The sequence below is a fragment of the Haliotis rufescens genome, unplaced genomic scaffold (assembly GCF_023055435.1).
Source record: "Haliotis rufescens isolate VD_foot unplaced genomic scaffold, xgHalRufe1.0.p SCAF_1, whole genome shotgun sequence".
NCBI classification, from domain to species: domain Eukaryota; kingdom Metazoa; phylum Mollusca; class Gastropoda; order Lepetellida; family Haliotidae; genus Haliotis; species Haliotis rufescens.
In genome coordinates, this window is record NW_025963779.1 from 46,537,343 (window position 1) to 46,560,574 (window position 23,232).

The following is a 23,232-nucleotide window of genomic DNA, read 5'->3' on the forward strand; positions in this document are numbered from 1 at the left end:
GCTCATCTACGATATCGATATTATACTGCTGGGTTGAGGCCATTTAGTGGCAGAACCGTATGCAGACGGTTGAAGGAGTACAACATCCGACCCGACGTCCAGCGACACGCCAAATTTTACTTACACGTCACCGTTAGGCACGCCTAACTTGGTATAGACAGCATCTGAGGTTAACATGACAAGACGAGGAAAGTTTACAGGGTCTACAGGCGCCCAGGAGAACGTTTTAGCTACGCTTGCGTTACTCAACGTCGTCAGTTTGGGAGGTTAAGTGTAATGGTACGGGGTTGCATCACAACTCATGGGAGAACACAACTCATCATTGTTATGGCAATTTGAATGGCGTACGCTGCCGGGACGACATCGTTCAAGATCATGTTCCATTTTTTGTACAAATGCAGTGACGTAAGGCCACGTCGCAGCAGGATAATGCCCGCCCACATGTTGCACGTATTGTAACAGGCTTTTTGAGGTGAATAAGTATTTGGTTTTACGCCCCTTTTGGCAATATTCCAGCAATATCACGGCGGGCTTGGTATACGGATTGTCCAGTGCTTTTTCAACATAAGACGTATGTAATCTACCTCAAATGAAAAGTTTTAAGAAATTTTACCACCATTATCTACCATGCAAATGTTGGATAACCCGTACTCACTCACGAGTACCTAATCGCTATCTGGTGCCGTTTCAACCAAACACATATGGCGCCGTTTTCACACGAGCCGATTTAGATAGCGCCATTCCGTTTTGAGCTGATCAGTTTTGCCTCACACTCAGTCGACAGAGTGTGACAAACAACATGGTGTGCGGTTTGACCTGAACGCGTTATAGCTGGTACTTTGTTGTCATATGTATAAAATTGGCATAATTTGTAGTAAAAAACATGACTACCTTTCTGGAACTCGGTTTAAACGACTGGCTTGCTAGACAATGTGCTGCTATGGGTCTCAATAGACCAACTGAAATTCAACTCAACTGCATACCACCGATTCTTGTGGGTAAGTTACTGATCGTTTTGGTTCACCCACAAATTGTCTAAGACTGGTTTGCCAGTAAGATGAAGTTGTAACAAATATCGCAAACTACCTAACAGTGGTCCTCCTATGATAACACCAGCTGAGAACCACGGGAGGGACGCTCAACCCTAATAAAGCCTATAACAACACGTGCGAGGTCGGAGGTCACACTTTTCATCAAATATGGAAATCCGGAAGACAACATATTTATTAATTATATTAACAGCTAGGCTTGTATGACCACACTCCATGAATGTCAACTTCTTTATTATGAGGAACGCAACTTTTCGGAGTATATCTTACTCCTTTATCAAGTTGACCCGTGAAGATCCGGGGTTGAATAGGTCTTCAGCAACCCATGATTGCCGTAAAAGGCAACTATGCTTGTCGTAAGAGGCGACCAACAGGATTGGGTGGTCAGGCTCGCTGACTTAATTGGTAGATGCATGTCATCGATCCCAGTTGCATTGATCAATGCTCATGATATCAATCACTGGATTGTCTGGTCCAGACACGATTATTTACAGACCCAGTCATATACCGATAGCTGGAATATTGGTGAGTGCGGCGTAAAACAACAAACAAACAAACCTTCATCAGGTGAATGTATGCTATGAGGCAGAGAGCCTATATGTACATGTAAGAACAACAAAAGTAATAGGATAACAAAAGGCTTATAGGTGATTAGCAAAAGAAGCCAACACTTTACAGTAATTAGCACTGATAGTTATTCTTCCCTGACGCGGTTTGGTAGCCTAGTGGTTAAAGCGTTCGCTTGTCACGCCGAAGACCCGGGTTCGATTCCCGACATGGGTACAATGTGTGAAGCCCATTTCTGGTGTCCCCCGCCGTGATATTGCTGGAATATTGCTAGAAGCGGCGTAAAACCATGTTCACTCACTCACTCACTCTTCCCCGTCGCGAAAGTTAACCAGTCTATGTTTTGTAAGAATAAACTTTTGTGCATATATTTAGCTATAGGCATAGTATAAAAATGCACTGACCTTGCAATGCTGTACAACATATCTTATTCAAGCTGTAAGCTGCTACAGGTTTGGAGAGTGAGTGATTATCTCTCTTACCTGAATATCTCTATTGTGCACTACCTTTGCCTTTGCCTACCTATGTATTGTATGTTATTCAGGCAGCCAGGGAGAAAAGTTCCAGGGATATATTCAGGTCAAGCATGTAATGCTTACTGAATCTTTCTCCCTTCACACTGCTTTTGCAACTTATTGTTCAACACGATTAAATACCTGGCTTCTAGTTCTATACAGTGTTTCAATATCACGTGTTATCCAAACACTAGATACAGCGACAACAAGACGCACGTGTTGACTTCAGTCATTTACTTGGTAGCCATCATTTTACCAGCCCAGACCAAGCTCCTCGCAGCAATAGCCCGTTCGCGGAGGTCTCTATACTATCGCTACCACCAGTCAAAACTCCCCACTGTGATAGGTGGCCCCAACCATGCTTGGAGTTGAACTCGCAACCGAAAGACCATTATGTTTACAAACAAGTGATGACTGTCGTGACGCCGAATACACTTACCCCTGCTAAATTACTTTCTTTGTTTGTCAATTTGAATTTCTATTTCATTAAAACTATCATGTTATCCCCCAGCCCAACTAAGTTGGCGGGGGATATAGAAACGGGCTCAGTCGGTCCGTCCGTCACGTTTCGTTTCCGGAGCATAACTCAGAAACCGTTCAATATTTTTATTCCCCCCGGCATATAATGCGTGGGGATATAGCGATCAGCCAGTCTGTCTGTCCGTCCGTCCGTAATCATTTCCTTTTCCGAGGCAGAACTCGAAAACAATTCAGTGTATTTGATCAAAACTTTGCAAATCTATCAGTCACATACTGAAGTTGTGCCTTTTGCTATTTAGGAATTTGAGAAATTTTTATTTTTTACGTTTCCACAGCAACAAGTTGGACTTAGGTTCTGTAAGAGTGGTGTTTATTTCTGGAGCGTAACTCAAAAACCGTTAAATACTTTCTTACAAAACTTTGCATGTCTACCAGGCACATACTGAACTGGTGCCTTTTGCTATTTGGGAATTTAAAAAGTTTTTATTTTTTACGTTTACATGTCAACAAGTTGGACTTAGGTTCTATAGGGTAGAGTTCGTTTCCGGAGCATAACTCAAAACCCATTCAAAACTTTCTTACAAAACTTTGCATGTCTATGAGACACATGCTGAACTGGTGCCTTCTACTAATTAGGAATTTTAGAAATTTTTAATTTTTACGTTTACATGGCAACAAGTTGGACTTAGGTTCTTTTAGGGTGGTGTTCGTTTCCAGAGCGTAACTCAAGAACTGTTAAATACTTTCTTACAAAACTTTGCATGTCTACCAGGCACATACTGAACTGGTGCCTTTTGCTATTTAGGAATTTTACATTTTTTTATTTTTTACGTTTCCATAAACAACAAGTTGGATTTAAGTTTTAATATAGGGTGGGTTCACTTATGGAGTATATTTAAACAAATAAACTGTTAAATATTTCCTTGCCAAACATTGCATGTCTTTATATAAAGCACATACTTAACTGGTGCCATTTGATATAAAGGAGTTTTAGAAATGTTTATTTCAAATTTCCATTGCAGCTATATTGACATGGGCTATGAGAAATGTAGGGTCAGTTACCTGGTTTGGGCCATAACATGTTAAAATAGGCGGGGGATATAGATGACTTCGTTGACTATACACTTGTTTAGTATTTGTTTCTTGTAATTTGTCATTTGTTTGCATAAAAAAAACCCACAGAAACACACTTATTGTACTTTCCATTTCATATGGATGCGACCATGGTGGATCTTTTGTGGGTAAACAATGTATGCTTCTTCAAGAACATTCAACTCTTGACTCATTACATACAGAATTGCACATTTACTTGTGGTTAATTTACAGACAGCTGCCGGGGGGATATGTCATCTTTCTGATGACTCTTGTTTCATGAAACTTTGCAGGTCTGTCAAGTACATGCTGAACTGGTGCCTTTTGCAATTTAGAAATTTTAGAAATTTTAATTTTTTACGTTTCCATGGCAACAAGATGGACTTAGGTTCCAAACTCTTCTTTTTTTTACAATTTCTATGACAAGTTCCACCTCGGTTAAAAAAGGTTAGTGTTTGTTTAGATTTTATTATGTCATAAATTCTGAAACGGGCGGGGGATATAGCCACATTAGTGGCAAACTCTTGTTGATATAGTAAGAATGTAAGGAAGAAGTTGGTTGATTTTCCGTTAGTCTGCAATCTCGAACCAATCTGATTATACAGACAGACGGACAGAAAAATTTATTCGGTACTTCAGGCCACCGGCCCATAATACAATGGAAATATACTGTATATATATATATTTGCATGCTGAGTAGATTTAATAATGATTTACTGTTCAACACTGTGTTTTCGTTTGAATGTTCATGACTTGGAAGAGAAATTTACCTAAGCTTTTTATAATTTGTTCGTTTTCCGCTGACATAAGTCTTATAAAATACTCAATAGAGGGAGGGGTAATGAGACGCTTGGGAAAAGAGTTTCTTCCTGCTCTCGAATACTGGTCACAAATCATAAGAACATGGAACTCATCTTCAACATGGTTATGTCCCTTCGAAAAACAGACACGTTCATTATATGGGATGTTGTTGTGACGCAACAGCAAGTCTGAAATTATTACACCGGAACATGGCTATAAGTCTACGTTGGTAAGAAGACATATCGCAAGTAGTATAGGTAATAGGGGTTCTGGACCACTTCCAATGGAGCCAGATTTATATACCTATACTGCTACTACAGATGGAATTTTTTATGCCAAAATGATTATGCGATTCAATGATAGTCATGAGATTCAGCTAAATTGACTCCAGCTCACCACCACCTGGAGCCAATGATATAAATTTTTATAGATAATAGGGATTCTGGACCACTTCCACTGGAGCCAGATTTATTACCTATACTGCTACTACAGGTGGCATTTTTTATGCCAAAAGGATTATGCGATTCAACGATAGTCATGAGTTGTATTAAACGAAACATCAATATTAATTAATAATGGATAAAATTTACTATAGCCCACGAGGATATTGGAAAGGTGTAGGAGCAATAAAAAAATTAGCCACCACGGCTAAGGTATCTAAAGATGTGGCCAAGGATTGGTTAAAGAAACAAGCGATGTGGCAAATATACTTACCGGCACCGCGTTATATACCGAGGAAGAAATTTGATATTTTTACGACGAATGAAGTTCATCAGGCTGACCTCTTGTTTCTTCCCCACGATAAGGTAAAACGCAAAACGTATAAATACGCTTTAACAGTAGTGGATGTGGCTAGTCGATACAAAGAGGCTGAGCCATTAACCTCGAAAGAATCAACAGAAGTAGCTAATGCACTGAGTCGCATATATAAACGCGGACCACTAAAATGGCCTAAGCTATTTCAAGTAGATCCCGGTCGTGAGTTTATGGGATCGGTAACTAAACTGTTAACAAAGCACGATGTCGAAATCGTCCGTGGTGAAAGAGAGGCCCACCGCAGTCAAGCTATCGTCGAAAGATTTAACAGGACATTAGCGGAACGTTTGTTTGGCTATCAGTATGGGATCGAAATGAAATCCGAGCGATTGAGATCAACCGAATGGGTGACACGATTATCAGCCGTTGTATCAGCGCTGGATAATGAAGTAACGAGATTAATAGGGAAGAAACCATCCGATGCTATTAAAATGAAATCCGTGACTTCCGAATCTTCAGCACCGAGGAGAGGCAAAGAACGAAAACTTCCGGACAGAGTAAGGGTAAGATATTTATACCAGGCAGGTGAACTCGAAGGAGGTCTACGTCGCGCAACCGATCCCATATGGTCCCTTAAGACGTATAACATTAGTCGATTGGTTACGAAAGAAGGAGAGCCTATTCTTTATTATCTTCAAGATGGACCGGGTAGGGCATTTGTACGAGAAGAGTTGTTCATAGTTCCCGACGGTACGGTATTACCACCATAACCATAAGCATAGGTAGTTACACCATCATTATCAATCCATCTCTTTGTATCTAATGGGGATAATGATGTCTTGTTCATTCTTAATCCATATATCCTATGATTGTAACTTCTTAAAGAGTTCATCTCGTGTTTGAACGTTCTACCGTTGAATAATGATTCTTTATACTGTTCGTGTTTGATATGCTTTTTTACAACATACTTCAGAACGCCCTTAGCTTTTCTTATCTCCCCATTATCAGACTTCTTTATAGAATACATCTTAGGTCTTAATCCTACATACTCCGCTATAGGGGTCCCAGCACATTCATCCTTCATCTTACCTAATACCTTTTTATTTACAACGCTGTGCAGTGGATTATCTTTAGGATAATCGCTCGTGTCGTACATATCTATTTTTTCTGCCATATCTTTATAGACATCCTCGGTTTGTATTTCCATCAACAAAGAATCTGTGTCGGTATATAAAACCTCGCATCTATCGCCGTATTGCTTCTGAAGTTCGTTGTAATAAAAGTCATACATTAAGTGTTTTGACAAGTCGAGAATACTCATACCGACGTACACCGGTCTGTTGAATTTTATATTACTCTTCTGCATATGCAACGCGGCTAAGTCGTTATCGAATATCTTGCTTCTGTTAAAAGCCGGACTGGCTATAAGTTTCCTGAGTCTTTCTTCCTCATTAGATCTGACTAATTTAACATCAACACGCTTCCTTAGATTCTCCATAGTTTTACCAAATACCGAGTTATTCATGAGCTTATACAGATTCTTTTCGAAATCGCTGGAAGCTATCTTTCTTAAATCTGTGTTCAACCTTATATAGGGCTCCATCCAAGGGCTTTGATCAAACTTTAGAACTCTGTGTATTTTCTTAAGTTTCATACCTAACGATAGATACAACTGGAGATTTCTGTAGTGAACTATATATTTTGTCTTATCCATCAAATTTGGTACGAGTTTTTCTACGTTAGCTAACCTACTATTACCCAACAAGGAGCGTTGATATTCCGACATCCAATCTTAATTAACCATTAATCTTTCGGGAGCTAGCGGATAACTGTTATGGTCTTTATGTAACGAACTTGGATATTCCAAGTCAACTTCTAGTATGTACCCTTTATTCGCATCATTATTATGGATATCATTCACATTGACCCATTCAAAACCACCCGTGGGTAAAGGTTGACTCATAGCCCATCCGTACAAATTGTTAGCGTCGAGATATAATATGTGAGTGTCGGGTTTACTTGGATCGTATCCTTCCACTAATTTATTATTAGCCTTAGAATACCTTTTCGCTGCCATCGATATACCACCCCTTAATCCTTTCTCAATAAACAAGTGCATATCGTAATCTGTGAGTAGTTTTAGTTCTACGCCGGTCTTCTTCAACAATGCATCCCACGATAGTCCGGGACTGGAATAGTACCATGCCGGGTCCAAGCCGTATTGTTTTAAACATGTCTTTCTAAATATCTCGAATATATCGGCGAGTAACAGTACATCGGTTTGTAAGTACAGATCGTGATAATCGCCTAAATTCTTACAACCTAATTTATCCCAGACTGTCAGAGCGTGTTCATAATCGGCATCTGTTATTCTAGATTCTGTTAAGTTACTATAGACTGATTCAAGGGGTGGTAATTCAGTTTCTTCGAATCTAGACCAATCATCCATATATTCGTAAGGATATACACCTTTTCTCAGCAACAAATGACGAGTTATCTTATCGGTATATTGATTTGTTATCACAAAGTCATCGAGATTGTTCGCATTAGCTAAATTGTCCAGGGAAGATAACAGAAACTGTACGGAGTCTATGAATCTAAGCCCATTACTTTGCTTTATTCTAGATTTCCCATCCTTGTCCCTATAATGTATAGGTTTAGTCAACGAGAACGATATGTATTTTTCCATATTGTTAGGAATGCACGTTAAACTGCCGTCGGTCTTTGAGATAGCTTGCATAATGAGATGTGAATCGTATCCCCTAAGGTTATGAAACACAACGGGGATGGGTATTGTTTGAGAATTCATTTTTAGTTTCAAGTTACACTCGTTATGAGCGGCTCCCCGATAATTACCCGTGACGTGACAATGATCTCTTACGGAATCCCCATCCAGGGGTTTATTACAAACATGACAACTCGTTGATTTCTTATGGGCCCTCCAATCATCCCTCGTCATACGCATGGATTTCTTACACGATAATCTTTCCCTGATTATTCTCTCTTCATTTTGTAGATATTCTAGGAACTTTCCCGCTGCATCGGGACCTCTGTAAATCACGGGCGGGTTTGTTTTCCCATCATACCTTACAACTATATACCCAAACCCACAAGGAATATTTTCTCGAGTTTTGTAGGTAAAACTACTATCAGTATTGCTATGGATGGTATTTTCTATGGGTTTGATAAGCGCTTCGAAGTCGGCGTAAATTACGTACGGTACTGGCATTTGATTACAATAATGTTCAAATTTTAATATATTTTTTCCCTCTTTAGGCATATCGATCCTGATAGCGGTCTGTCCAACACCTCTACAGTCTTCTTTATGCGCTTCTTATAGATCTTGTCTGCTGTACCCATGTAGGCATCTTTCGCAGAAATATTTCTTTCCCTTATATTTAGTTTGATCGTATAGCAGCCTGTTTAAACTCTTTATCCACGTATAATGATATTTTCCATCTTTTTCGATCAGAAATGAATTGATTCTGGGGATATTTTCCGGAGCGGAGCTTATCCTGTGTACAACAATTCCTTTAGAATGTCCGAAAACATTTATAGCTAAATTATTTTGCTTTTCCACCTTATCAATTTGCGATATTGGTGTAGGTTCGTCTATACCATCGAAGTTGAGTCCATCGTTTTGGGGATAGCTAGAAGGTCTATTCGGATGCTTGTCTACGGGGAACAATGCAGATCTTATCATCATTCTTAAACAGTCATCGGATTTATTTTTTACATTAATTATGGCTTTTTTCTTCTTATAATACGGGGGTAAATCTATATAAGATCCACCTTTGAAGGGCATATAATTTGCTATATCTAAATATAAACTATCGATTTTATCCACAGCCCAACCAGAACCTCTATTAGTCCAGCGTTCTAAAGTTTCCTGTATCCTCTGAATTGATGTATCTAATGATGAGTTTATAGTATCGGATTCGGTTATAACTTCTTGATTGCTTCGGAAATATGGTTCGGTATATTCGGTGCTATCGTCTGTGTTACTTTTAATCAATGTCATTTTAATCGTCAGCTGGTATTTTATACTATGTAAATCATCTAATTCCTCGTTAATTTTACTCGATATGATGGGCTTAGTATCGTTAACATCCATGTTGGAATTAATATCCATCTTCCAACCTCTTAGATATTTACCAACGCCGGCGGATGTGGGTACAAATATTAATTCTTGTTGTTTATTCTCAACATCATTATCAATATCAACATCATTATTATCTAGTAAAGCGATCAATTCAGCTCTTCTCATTCGAGAATAACCTCTTAGCCCACTGTTTCTCGCTCGAACTTTGAGTTCTCTAACAGTCTGGGGTTTGTTGTATTCCAAACCGAGTAAGGTAATCAATTCGGCTTTTCTCATACGAGAATATCCACGCAGTCCACTTTGCTTTGCCATAGCTTTTAATTCTCTGACAAAAACCATTGTGGTTGAATGGTATATGCAAAATGAGACAAATGTCTAATTGGTTGTTTTCATATATCTAAATACGTATTCTCCCCAACCTATTCCTCTCATTGATGTAATCTCTCTTCCTAGCATAAATAATCTGGTTCCTGACCCTATCAGCACCGTGTTTCTTGCATAAACAATAACGACCTTTGACCCCTATCCCGCATTCAGAACACTTATAGTTTATGTGTCCGTGCCTGATGTAATAGTTGTGTATGCCGCAATAAATTTCATCAACACAGCGTCGATTACATAGAGTCGTCTTGCCCATGAGTGTAAACTTGCAGTTATTCATGGTATATACATCTATCATATCATTTGTCTAAATGCAAATCACATCTACACTAGGCGAGATATTGATTAGGCTATTTATAGATCATGGTTTATGCATAGCCACAGCTGTCACTGCGTATTCATGGTATAGCTGAAAATCAATAGAGAAGTCAATCCAATAATAACAAATGTGACCTCTCGGTTCTTTTGTTCCTCTGACGGTGTATAAAACTGACTCATTGTTGGTCTCGGTATTGGGTCTAGTTTTTTCCCAAAAACGAGGAAGTATTCGTGCATGGCAGATTCGACATCCTTAAACGTTTGAATTGAATGTCCTTCCTTAATCAGTTTTTCATGAATAAAGTCTAATCTCTTCATTCTCTGCTGTGTATATTGTAACTGGGCTGCTTGGTATTGTTCTAAAGCTTCGTTATGTCGTTTACGCTCCTCTTCAACTTCTTTAGCGTTTGATTCCCTCATACTGGAAAATAAATAATTACTCCCCGAAAAAGCTAGAGCATTAACAACAGCTCCACCGACCATCATCGCAATTGTTGCCATATGTTTAATAATATAAAATATTCAAATGTTTAATTAATTACTTCATTATGTCTTCCGGGATAAGTCCTTGTTTGATGAGCATATCCTTCGTTGCCATTGCTAATCCAATATCCAGAACCATCATTCCGTTGTCAAATCCATTAAAATCTAGCTTGGGAGGTGTGGCTTTAGTAATCATTTTAGCCATACGAGCATAGCCAATGGCCAAGCCGGTGACCACCGCTGAATGATACGTCGCGTTTACCAACATTTTACCGTCTGTAACTGGAGTAGTCATGCTTCTTATAGCATTATATGAGGACTAACCTCTAATTGAACTTGTTGTTGCGGCGGGGGTGACGTTTTCTCTTCTCCGGTCTTATAAAAGAACCATACAGCCGCTATACCAGCAACTCCTACTAGTGCCCATGTTTTAATCAGATTAATATTTGAATTATTTATTAATTTCGCTTTGCGCGCCAGCCCACCCTTTCTTCCTGCAGCTATTTTTTTGGGGTTCTTAGTAACTCTGGGTTGTTTTTGTGTATTCTCATTCACATGTGGTGCATCCTCATTCACATGTGGTGGTTCCGCAATCTGTTGTTCCTCGTTCATTTGTTGTTGTGTGTTCACAATCTGTTGTGGTGTCACCTGTTGAGTCTCCATTATTATTAAGTGGGCACGTATGTTTAAATTGACAATACCTAGCCGTTATTAAAGCTGTGGTGAACGGAGCTAAGAACATTCCGAATCTATGATAAAACTCACAGCTCACTGAGCTTATAGCGTGTTCGATGAATGGGTCTTTCTCTAGAGATTCGCATAAATACATGCGATGTTCTGCCGGGATGGGGAGAAACGTACTAGCTACGGCTGTGTATAGTTGTAATATAGACGACCCTATCGTTTTAGTCATGGTAGCTCCCAGTCTAGACTCGTAACGCGCGTACAGTTTTTTAATCTCTTCGTCAGTCATGTTATCAATTTTTTGGATGGTATAATTTTCTCCCAAATATTGGGAACATTTTCCACCGGCTACCAAAGCGGCGAGTCTTTCTCTATGTTTATCTACATGTTGATCTGTATGTTGATCAGGCTCAGATTCTTTGAGCATTTGTTCGATGAGTTCGTCGCATTCCATAATGTAATACCTAAGGAGATATTTAAGTCTAATATAATATAATATGACATATCCAATACAACCCGTAATAATGAACTGTTGCGAAAGAATGAGGATTTCGAACCACATTTTATGTAATATTAACCGCTAATGTTCAATTTGCTACATTTTGCTACATTTTGCTATAATTTTGCTAAGCAGTTGCTATAATTTTGCTACATTTTGCTAAACAATTGCATAAGCAGCTGGTTGATCGGTTTTTAAAATGAGTTTACAGTGCTTCGTTGCCGCTAACACTTTTCTGACTTTATCTCGTTCGAGCTTGGTATAAATGACGTCATTTTCGCGTAAACATTCCTCGAATGAATCTCGATCTTTGCAATGAAACAGCGCTACCCATTTGGTTTGCTCTCTGAGATCTTTCAGGACAGAGTTGTATTTTTGAGTAAGTACCCAAACGCTATGTTGAGTATGCCGACCGGAGAATGCTAAATACGAAAGCATATCTTTCTTTTTTGTGAGTTCTTTACTCGCGCTGCAATTGTCTATTACGAAAAGGGTTGATTCTCCTTTGTATTTTTCGTGACATACTCGGAGACAGTCTTGTAAACGATCGCCCGGATCGACTCTGTGTACCCCGTCGTCATTCATTACCCAATCTCTCAGTAGGTAGGTTTTATTAATGCTTATAGTCGGGCACAGAATAATAATATGATCGAAAACGTCCAGATAATGACTTTCTAAAATATCTAGAATAAAAGCTGTTTTTCCGCAGCCCGTTTGCCCGCATATAATAGCGCAGTGGGGATCTTTAGGTAAAAGATTATCAATAGATTGCTTGCACGAATCTCCCATTCTGTATATTAAGTTGCGCATCCATAATCACGTACAAATATATGTTTAATTTACCAGCCGATTCCTGAAGCTTCGTTATCTGTATGGTGGCACCCTCGCTAGCATTTTCTATTCTCTTCCCACTGCCGTGTAGTTGGTCATCGTCCGTTGTTTGCATGTCGAGCCATAGCGCGTACTTCGTGGTGAGGTATTCACCCATCGATACACTCCCTAGAGACAAATCTTTCATGACCGCGTTAACTTCCGGGGAGCGTTTTATAGAAGGATTTTTTTTAATCTCATCCCACTGGTGATACGCTAGCATTCCTTGGCTATATAGTTGATTAGGAACGCCTTCGATAGTTAATTCTACTTTTGAAATCTTGGGATTGTAAAACTTCTCGGTATTTCTTTTAAACGCATCGGAGGGGTCCTCAAACAACATTAAAATACCCTTCAACGATCTCGTGGGGACGTTTAGATTGATATTCCACATCGTATCTTTTTTGTCCCTCGTGATCTTTCGGTGTCGCAGCACGCGATCGTACAAAATGGCTAAACTTCTGGTATACTGGTTACGAATTTGTCTGGCTAATTCGGGATCCGTTATCATATCGTACTCCAGCGATATATTGTCAATGGAATAGCTAGCATCTTCAGCAGCTCTGATTACTCTGCCGTAGTCATTAAAAGGGAGTTCATATTCTAACCTATCGCCTAGGGATGCTTGATAAAAGGGCATGTGGGAATCTAGTAATTCAAAGTCTAGGGGAACATAGAATCGGTTACCTAATGCGTCGGCAACGGCCTTATCTTTTTCATTGGTAACAACACCATTTTCAGCGCCCACGCGCAGTCTCAATGTGTTCTTATTACAAATACCTTGGTACTGTAAGTTTCCCCGCTCTTTATCCGTTCTCCAGAGATCCATGTAACAATAGTATACATCGCTATCGTCGATACTCAAAACCTCATTACCGCTAATTTTAATCGCGATTTTCTTAACGATAGCACGACCTATGTTCTGAACGGGCTCCCTGTTAACATCTGTAGAAGTCAAACTAATCGTAAATGCTAGTCAGACAGTTCCCGGAACTAACACATCGTGTGCACCGAGATTAGGAAAGCAAACCAGAAGCGTTTGATTCTGATCGATGGTACTAGGGTTATTTGTTATAGTTACAGACTGACGAATTGCTTTGACCCCTAATGGATCTCGAAGTCTACGTTGTGGGTTTAACTTGCGTCCGTATTGCGAAGACATTGTTATATTGAAAACATGTACCCTATGTTTAATATAAAAATGACTAATTTTGAACATAATGACTTAGATCTAGATACCTTTGATGACTTTGATAATCCAATCGAAGATACTGATGAAACCAACTTTGGTGGCACGAATCTTAACGATGAAATTTTACAATCAACCGTCAATGATTATTACGATGCCTTAAAAGAAGATACCCCAATAGGCCGTGACTATTCAAAGTTTACGATAGATAGTAAAGGAATATTGCGACTGCGTGACTCTCCGGATATTGATCTTATGCATTCTCGTACTCGTAAGCCCCTAGCCTTGTCTACGATAGTCACTAAACACGGTATCGGCATTGTTTGTGATAAATTAGGTTTTGTGGACTACCGACGACTTTCCGCGAAGACTACTAAGGTTCTTCGAACCGTGCGTACTGAACTCGGTAATACAAATGATTTGGAAGCAGCCTCGATGGTGGCCTCGAACGGACTCGGAGAAATCTTAGATACCTATTACGATAATTCCACGTTACAGGTACCGGAGTTCAGTATTAGGGAATTACGAGGTCTTGACAAGGCAATGCGAACAATGCGGGGAGAACTCATCAATAATACGGCCAAGATATCCGAAATCGACAAGCATATAGCTAAAGAGAAAACAAAACTTGAACAGGCGGGCGATGAGTTCAGTAGACGCCGCATAGCGGAAAGATTGCGTAACTTAGAAGACGAAAGATTGGCCCGCCTTGAAGCAGCTTCCAGTAATAGAAAGGCACTTCGTTCGCAAATCAGTCGTATTCGAGAAACTATCGCTCAAGTCCTCAACGATGACACTACACTGGCCGATAAAATTAAAACATTGTTCAGAGAACAGGGAATAACAATTGCCAGTATTTTAACCGTGTTGGGATTTATTATATCGACTTTGACTCTCTCGTTAACAGGTGACAGTACAGGTGGTGGTACACCGCCTAACGATAAAAATGGTATAAAAGAGTGGATAAAAAAGCATTTAAAAGCATTAGGTTCAGCACTGGGAAAGCTCGCGGTATAATAGGGAGTATTGTTTCCTGGCTATTGAATTTATTAGCTAAGACCACCACTTGGCTTAGTCAAAACTTGTGGGGGTTGATCGTAGCAATTGCAGGGCTGTTGTACGTATTTGCTAAGAACTATTTAACCACCAAATCATGAGTAAACCAACCGAGACTCCACCCACTACAAGCGCTGTTTTTTGATCGATATGTTGTTGATTTTTAGCCTCAATATGCGGTGGCACTTGTGCATTAGTAGATGGTTGTGAAACATGTGGTGTTTGTGGCTTGACTATTCCCTTTTCGCCCGTGATCGTTTGCGTTATTAATTCGACGTTAATATCTGAATTTATACCTGGTTTTTGTTGATCAGTAGCGATAACAATTTTATTATTATAGCCTATCACTTGACCGATCTTAAGTTCCATATTACTCGGAGACATGTATAGTCCCGGCGCATAAACAAAGTCCACTTTGGATTAAGCGTACTGTAATGCATCTTGAAAACGCTTTATAGACGATGGTATGTCAACTGGTGAATTAATGGCGTCCTCCACGTTTGCGACAAACTGTTTTTGCGCGTCGAACGCCGTCCCAGTACCGATGATTCCCGTTCGTGTTTGCGATTGTGCTCCGAGAATTGCCCATACAAAAGTTCTTATCAATTCATTAACTCTTTCAAATCCTGGGTTAGTAAAATTATTTTCCGTTTTATCATTAAGAAATTCATTCCAAGCATCTGTTGTATCGTTTGGATGCACAAACTTTGTTATAATATAAGGAATGCCACTCTCAAAGTTCATACGATCTGCTCTAAACTGTTTACTCGAGAGAGCAAAGCCTGAAGGGATCACACCCTCTTTAATTAAATAATCGCTTTTATCTTTAGAATTCTTTGTCCATTGTACGGAATACCTAGACCATGGCTAGGTCCTTTAATGCGCCAATCTTTACTCGTAGAAACATTAAATTCATTACAAATACGTTCGAAGGCCCTCTTATTATAATGATTATTTGCGTGATTCCATGCTTGATCCAGCGGTAATGGAGCACTAATTTCTTTAAGTATACGTCTAATCTGATAGTACACGTGAAATAATATAACAGACTTATATAGTTTAAATCCTGGGGCATTAACAGATACACCACATCCAGTTGTGGCACACCATACGGCAAAGTTTAACTGATTCTGCCAAAATTGCATCGGACGGTTAAACCAATCTTCCACCATTTTATCGTTAGTTGCCGTGAAACTGTATTTTTCAAAGATATCGTGGAATTTAACGGTAAACTCAGCACCGGAGGCAGTTACTATAATCAATTGATTAGTAATGTGAGTCGATTTCATATTTAAGTTATGATATAGTATCATTGTATATTTAATATGTATGTTACACTCCCTGGAATAACAAATGGTCAGTCTATTGAACTGCTTCATACTCTTGATAACTCGGATGGACAACTCGAAGTAGCTCTAAGCGATGTAACGTATTACCCACTGTGGACAAATATAAGTGCTGCGAAAGATAATAATAAGTTATTAATAATACATGACAAAGATAGAATTATTACTATACCTGATGGGTATTACAGCGTATCCTCACTCAATGATGAATTTTTTAAGCCTATGGGAGCTAGTCTCACACAAAATGAGGCGACTGGGAGACTGAAATTATACCCTGGAGAAAATGGTGTAGTTCCTTACGGGAACTACTTTAGAATTACAATTGGTTTTGCAATCGATGATATAATAATAATCGATTCATCAAATGAGGGATCTAAATTACCCAATTTAGTTCCCTATAAAGAGTTGTTCATCCATCTTGATCAAATAAGCATGACGGATAATATTCAACTAGAAAGTCCTTCAACTTTGCTCAGATGTGTTCCAGTGAAAAATGAAAAATATAATAGCGGTAGAACGGAATCTTTCTCACCATTACAATATAAAAAATTGAAGCGTGGTATTATTTCAGACCTCAAAATTTCTATATTAGATGTAAAACACCAACCTGTACATATAGGATACTTAAGTGTAACACTCCATATTATATAATGGTTGATTCCATATTTAAGTTATGATATAGTATCATTGTATATTTGATATGTATGTTACACTCCCGGGAATAACAAATGGCCAGTCTATTCAACTGCTTCGTACTATCGATAACTCGGATGGACAACTCGAAGTCGCTCTATGCGATGTAACGTATTACCCGAGGTGGACCAATATAAATGCTGCAAGAGGTAATAATAGGATAATGATATTATCCCTACTTGGTACTGCCAAATCCATTACTATACCTGATGGGTATTACAGCGTAAGCTCACTCAATGATGAAATTTTTAAGCCTAATAGAATTAGTCTCACACAAAATGAGGCGACTGGGACAGTGAAATTCGACCATGAAGAAACTATAATTGTATTGCCCCAACCAGGTAGAGAGGAATTTAATCGCTTAATTGACACACATCCTTATGTTAAATTACCCGATTTAGTTCCCTATAAAGAGTTGTGCATCCATCTTGATCAAATAAGCACGACGGATAATATTCAACTCGAAAATCCCTCAACTCTGCTCAGAAGTGTTCCAGTGAAAAATGAAAAATACAATAGCGGTAGAACGGAATCTTTCTTGTCATTACAATATAAAAAATTGAAGTGTGGTATTATTTCAGACCTCAAAATTTCTGTATTAGATGTAAAACATCAACCTGTACATATAGGATACTTAAGTGTAACACTCCATATTATAAATAATGGTTGATGCATCAGGCCCTGGAACACTAAGACAATGTAATACAATTGCGCTTTCCGATCTCGGAGACACAGAAGGATTTGATAAACCCGGTTACAATGGTAAGTTATACGCTTTACACTTACACGATAATGTATACAAGCGGAAAGAAGTCACATTCACAGGTAATCTAGAAGATTAAAGCGATGTCGACGTTAGTAGACTCCTTAAAAAAACTACCTACAATATTACTCGCAACGACGATAATAAATGGACTCTGATCGAAGCAAACATCGAGTGGCTACTGAATATCGTCATTACCCCACCTTATGTGATGATGGGTAAGGGACATAATTTAACTAAGATAAGATAATAAACAGTGGCATCGTACTCGCGGCTTATATCCCGTCAAAACGAAAAAGTGTGTTAGTTACCCCCCTGCCAGAAAACCCAGGTCATATGTTATATAGTCGTCTGGCCTTAAAAAATGTTACTTTAAATTTGATTGCTGAATTCGAAGATATTAAAGATAACTTGAGTGCAATACCTAATCTTTCTACGCTTATTATTGAAGTCTTGTTCGGAAATGCACCGGTAGATGCCTTCGAAATATTACCAAGTCTATCGATTAAATGGCTCAAGAAACACGAGCGTCAACGTTGCAGTATTATTCATATCGGAGCATCGCCTGTTGCAACCCTCGAGGGGGTCCAAATTATTAAAAGTGACAGCATTTCTCTTTCTAAGATATTCTTGCCGTATAATATACATTTGATAAGATTGATGTATAGTCTCAAAACATTTAAGCAAGACCAATTAAAGACTATTATATGACCGTAATATACACTATGAGTTTATATCCGGCGCTCGGTGAAGCATTTGAAAAGATGGAAACTGTTGATGGATTTTCGATTACATCAAATAAGCGACATAAAACATCGAATAGAGAAGGATAGGGAGTTGAGACTTGGACTGTATAAAAAGTATCGCAGAGCCGTGAATGCTCTGGACGGAGTTGACACCGCTCTTGTAGTATCTGGCATGGGACTCGGTGTAGCAGGTATCGGTTTACTATCAACTATAATCGCCGCGCCTATCGTGCTCGGCATGGAAATAACCGCCGGAGTCTCGGGACTGGCAGGAATAGCGATAAAATTCATTTCTCGTAGGTTACAAAAGAAAGCATTAAAACACGATAGTATTCAGATACTCGCCGAAGCAAAGTTGAACAGCATTGAGGATCATATTTCGACAGCAATGGCCGATTGTAAGATATCCGAGGATGAGTTTCGTTTAGTGCTGTCGGAACTCACCAAATACAACAAAATGAAGCAGGAGATTCGATCAAAATCTCGTAAGACCAGTGGTATTAGCGAAGACGAGAAAAAAAAGTTCATAGAACAGGGGAGGCAACAAGCGCGTCAATTATTCCGTGCCAAAACCAAAGAACTGGTTGGAGATTAAAAATAGATTGCTTACTATCGTTTGATCACATTTAGACAAATGCTTACATAAATATATATAATAATGGAGAAAGCTATTAAATGGAAAGAATAACCACAAGGTTTTTATTATATCAGTGATGTCAAACCAACCAAATACGGTTATCAATTGTTTCTTATCAATTTACAAAAAGAGTGTAGTTATATAGTCTGGTCTCCTAGTAAAACGAACGAAGAACTTAATAAAAATGTTGAATATCGCTTTATCGATAAAAATAATGAAGAATATTTTTATTACCATTTGGGCTCATCTAAAGCAATGATTGGCCCCAGGTATTGGTGAGCTGGAGTCAATTTAACTTAATCTCATGACTATCATTGAATCGCATAATCATTTTGGCATAAAAAATGCCACCTGTAGTAGCAGTATAGGTATATGAACCCGGCTCCAGTGGAAGTGGTCCAGAACCCCCATTACCTATAAAAATTTATGTCATTGGCTCCAGGTGGTGGTCAATTTAGCTGAATCTTATGACTATCGTTGAATCGCATAATCATTTTGGCATAAAAAATCCCCCCTGTAGTAGCAGTATAGGTAATAAATCTGGCTCCAGTGGAAGTGGTCCAGAACCATCATTACCTATAAAAATTTATATCATTGGCTCCAGGTGGTGGTGAGCTGGAGTCAATTTAGCTGAATCTCATGACTATCATTGAATCGCATAATGATTTTGGCATAAAAAATTCCATCTGTAGTAGCAGTATAGGTATATAAATCTGGCTCCAGTGGAAGTGGTCCAGAACCCCTATTACCTATACTACTTCACAAGTAATATATGATTCCACATTTAGTAATGACTTGAACTGTGAGTAGTAATTGCATTTCGTTGATGATATCAGGGAAAAGTGCCAATATTGAGTGAGGCAGTCGTAAAATCTTTGTTTAAAATCTGTCATGAAATGTTGAATATTACCAATGTCTTGGCTTAGCCAAACAAAACCAAATCCAAACTGGAATAAAATCATTCTAATATGTGATGCCCATGTAATTTTACCATTATCATCAAGAGATTTTAGTATATAATAAGCTTGGATGGGTAGCCTGTGTTGTTCCATCTGAATTAGTCTGCACCAGTACTTGACTGCTCTTGACATGTAGTTATACTGTAGGGGGATCCTACGACAGTCTCCTAGAACCATGTTGTTATTGGTGAACTTATTTACTTTCAAAAAGGATTTGCAGAATCTGTTATGGACACTCTCAATAATGTTACAGTAGCTGGTTCCCCTGATCTCTGATCAATAACATAGGATTGGTGAAATCATAGCATCAAAAATATTAAAAAGATCATGGTGATTAATGTATCCAAATTATTTTTGATAATTCTATATTGATAGACATGATAGAAGTGCTTTCCTTGCCTGGGCTGCTAGACATGCTTGGGCCTTGGTTTTTTGATAATTCTATATTGATAGACATGATAGGAAAGCTGCTTTCCTTGCCTGGGCTGCTAGACATGCTTGGGCCTTGGTCCAAGATAACTTTGGTGAGAAAATAATTCCTAAATATCTGTACATGTTGACAGCTTCTATCTGTTGACCATTCACTTTTCATAACTGTGAAGAGGACCTCCATTCCGAAATACTATTATTTTAGTCTTATTCAGATTGACTTTCATGCCAGTATCATCACAGAATTTGTCCAGGGTCTTTACTTCTTTTGAAGCTGTAGAGCAGTATCAGAGACGGTTGACACATCATCAGCAAATAACAGAGCAAATACATCAGGGATATGAGTAGATATAAACACACCTCTACCACCTTCTTCCTCCAACATTGAAACTAACAGATTAATAAATATGATGAAGATCTGAGGGCTTAAGATACACCCCTGACGAGTACCCATGGTACACTTAAAGTATGGCAATAGTCCACAATCAGTTCTCACACATGCACATAGTGTTGAATACATCTGAATTATAAACTTGAGAAATTTACCTTTAACTCCCAGTTGAAGGAATCTGTTAAATAACATTTTGTGGTTCACACTGTCAAAAGCTTTTGAAAAGTCTATATAAAGACAATAAAACCTTCCATTTCTCTTTGATAAATATTTGTTGACCATAGCTTGTAGGGTAAATATCTGGTCAAAAGTGGAATAATTTTTTCTGAAGCCAGCTTGAAATTCAGATATAATATTGTTGTTATCACACCAATGTTGAAGTCTGTTGTTAACTACTGTTGTGAAGAACTTTACACAATGAATTTATCAAGGAAATGCCTCTGTAATTGTTTGGTTCTGAGAAGCTGCCTGATTTGTGTAGGGGACAAATAATACTCTTGCCCCAGCTACCAGGAAGTATACCACTGTCATAAAGTTTATTGAATAGTTTTGTTAATAATGGTGAGATATAGTTCTTAGTTGCTTTAAAGAATTCGTTAACTATGCCATCTGGGCCAAGAGATTTGCTTGTTTTAAGCAATTTCAAACTTGCATTAATTTCCTCTTGTGTAAAAGGGTAATTTAATTCACATAAATAGTCCCTGTCATCTGCATCTGTGTCTTCCCATATTGGGTCACTGTAATCATAGCTACAGTCAGAATTACAGTTCAACAGGTTATTAAAATGTTCAAACCACTGTTCTGCTGTTATGTTGGAAGGATTCTTATGATTTACTCTGCAGGATTTTAACACTTTCTAAAAAGATTTTTAATCATGTCTGGATGCACTGAGAATTTCCCTCTGTTTATGGCAATAATCTTCCTTTTTCAAATAAAATGTTTCTTTAAATTTCCTTTTACATTCTATATATATAGCAATATCCTGTCCATATTTCCTGGGGCAGTCGGGTAGCCAAGTGGTTAAAGCGTACGCTCGACAAGCCGAAGACGCGGGTTCGATTCCCGACATGGGTACAATGTGTGAAGCCCATTTCTGTTGTCCCCCGCCGTGATATTGCTGGAATATTGCTAAAAGCGGCGTAAAATCAAACTCACTCACGCTCACTCACCATATTTCCTATGGAGTCTTAGAGCTGTATATTTCTTTTGTTTTAATACGTCCAGCTGATCATCCCACCAAGATGGCTGTGGTGATATGTCAGTTTGCTTACTACCTTTGTAAACTTTTTAAAACTCTTCTGCAGCACTATGGTAAAGGTCTGTTAAAGTATCTACACTGTCTACAACATTTTCTTCAATCTGTTTGTATATACTGTCACAATATGTTAAAAAGAAATCTTGGAAATTCGCCATAAATGATTTACTGTTATATGGGCACCATGTATACTTGGTCCATCTTTCTTGCTGAGCTGAATCTTGATAGGCTTCATTACCAATATGACTATTATTAAAAACATTGGGGTTGCTGTTGGATTCCTCAGAGTAATAAAGTGGAAAGTCAATAGTACAGTAAAGAGGGAAGTGATTAGATTCATCTCTCTCATGAACACCAACGGAGCTAAAATGTGGAAATAAATCTGTACTTGCCAGAAAAAAGTCCACCACACTGGCACCATTGTGACTGATACAAGTAAAGTTCCCATCCATATCATCAAATAGACGCCCGTTTAGTACATGAACATCATGTGTGCAACATAATTCTGCTAGTTTGGTACCATAACTGTTGTATCGAATGTTATCCTTGGTTTTACGGGGAGCAGCACAACACAATCGATAAATGAATGACATATTCCACGAATAAGATTGTTCTTGTTGAAATTATCTTTCACCAATACGGTTACACCACCACTGTACAGCCACGTTGTTTATGTTTAGGTCGACAAAAGTTAAATGATTGAAAAACTGACAATAGATCGCCAAAGTCATCTTCCTGCTTAACAAACGACTCACAGAACCTAATAATGTCGTATCTACTGCAGAACTGTTTAAAATCACTGAATGAAGAACTCACGTATTTGTACAATCCATCAATATTCCAACTGAGAATACTACAACTTGTGCCTTGGCCTTCTCCTCATCTCACTGTTGTCGATCGCAGACCTCTGTCCGGAGTGCTCTCCCTTCCATTTCCGGGTCCAGATTCCGACGTAAACAAAGGGGCGTGTATGTGCTGTTGGTTAGACTGTGTGCCTATGATGTTTGTTGATATCTTGTTTCCATTGGTCGTGCATACATTCATGTTCTTCACACTGTCGTATACAAACACTATTCCATCAACCATGAGTTTGTTGTGTCGAATTTTCGGTTTTAATCCGGCTTTTAGAGCTTCAGAATATAATGGAGCTAAGGAGGGTCGGGCCTCGCGT

The 23,232-nt window shown here is 38.6% G+C and overlaps 1 protein-coding gene across 2 annotated transcripts in view; it reads left to right on the forward strand.

Moving 5' to 3' along the window:
- Positions 1 to 756: 756 nt before the first annotated feature.
- Positions 757 to 23,232, forward strand: part of LOC124136466 (probable ATP-dependent RNA helicase DDX49) — a 144,718-nt gene continuing 122,242 nt past the window's right edge. For both annotated transcript variants that reach the window (XR_006861374.2, XM_046502387.2), the window contains exon 1: positions 757 to 998. Coding sequence is in view for 1 of the 2 variants with exons in the window: in XM_046502387.2 (XP_046358343.1) it covers positions 884 to 998 (115 nt within the window). In the remaining variant the exon portion in view is untranslated. The remainder of the gene's footprint in view (positions 999 to 23,232) is intronic.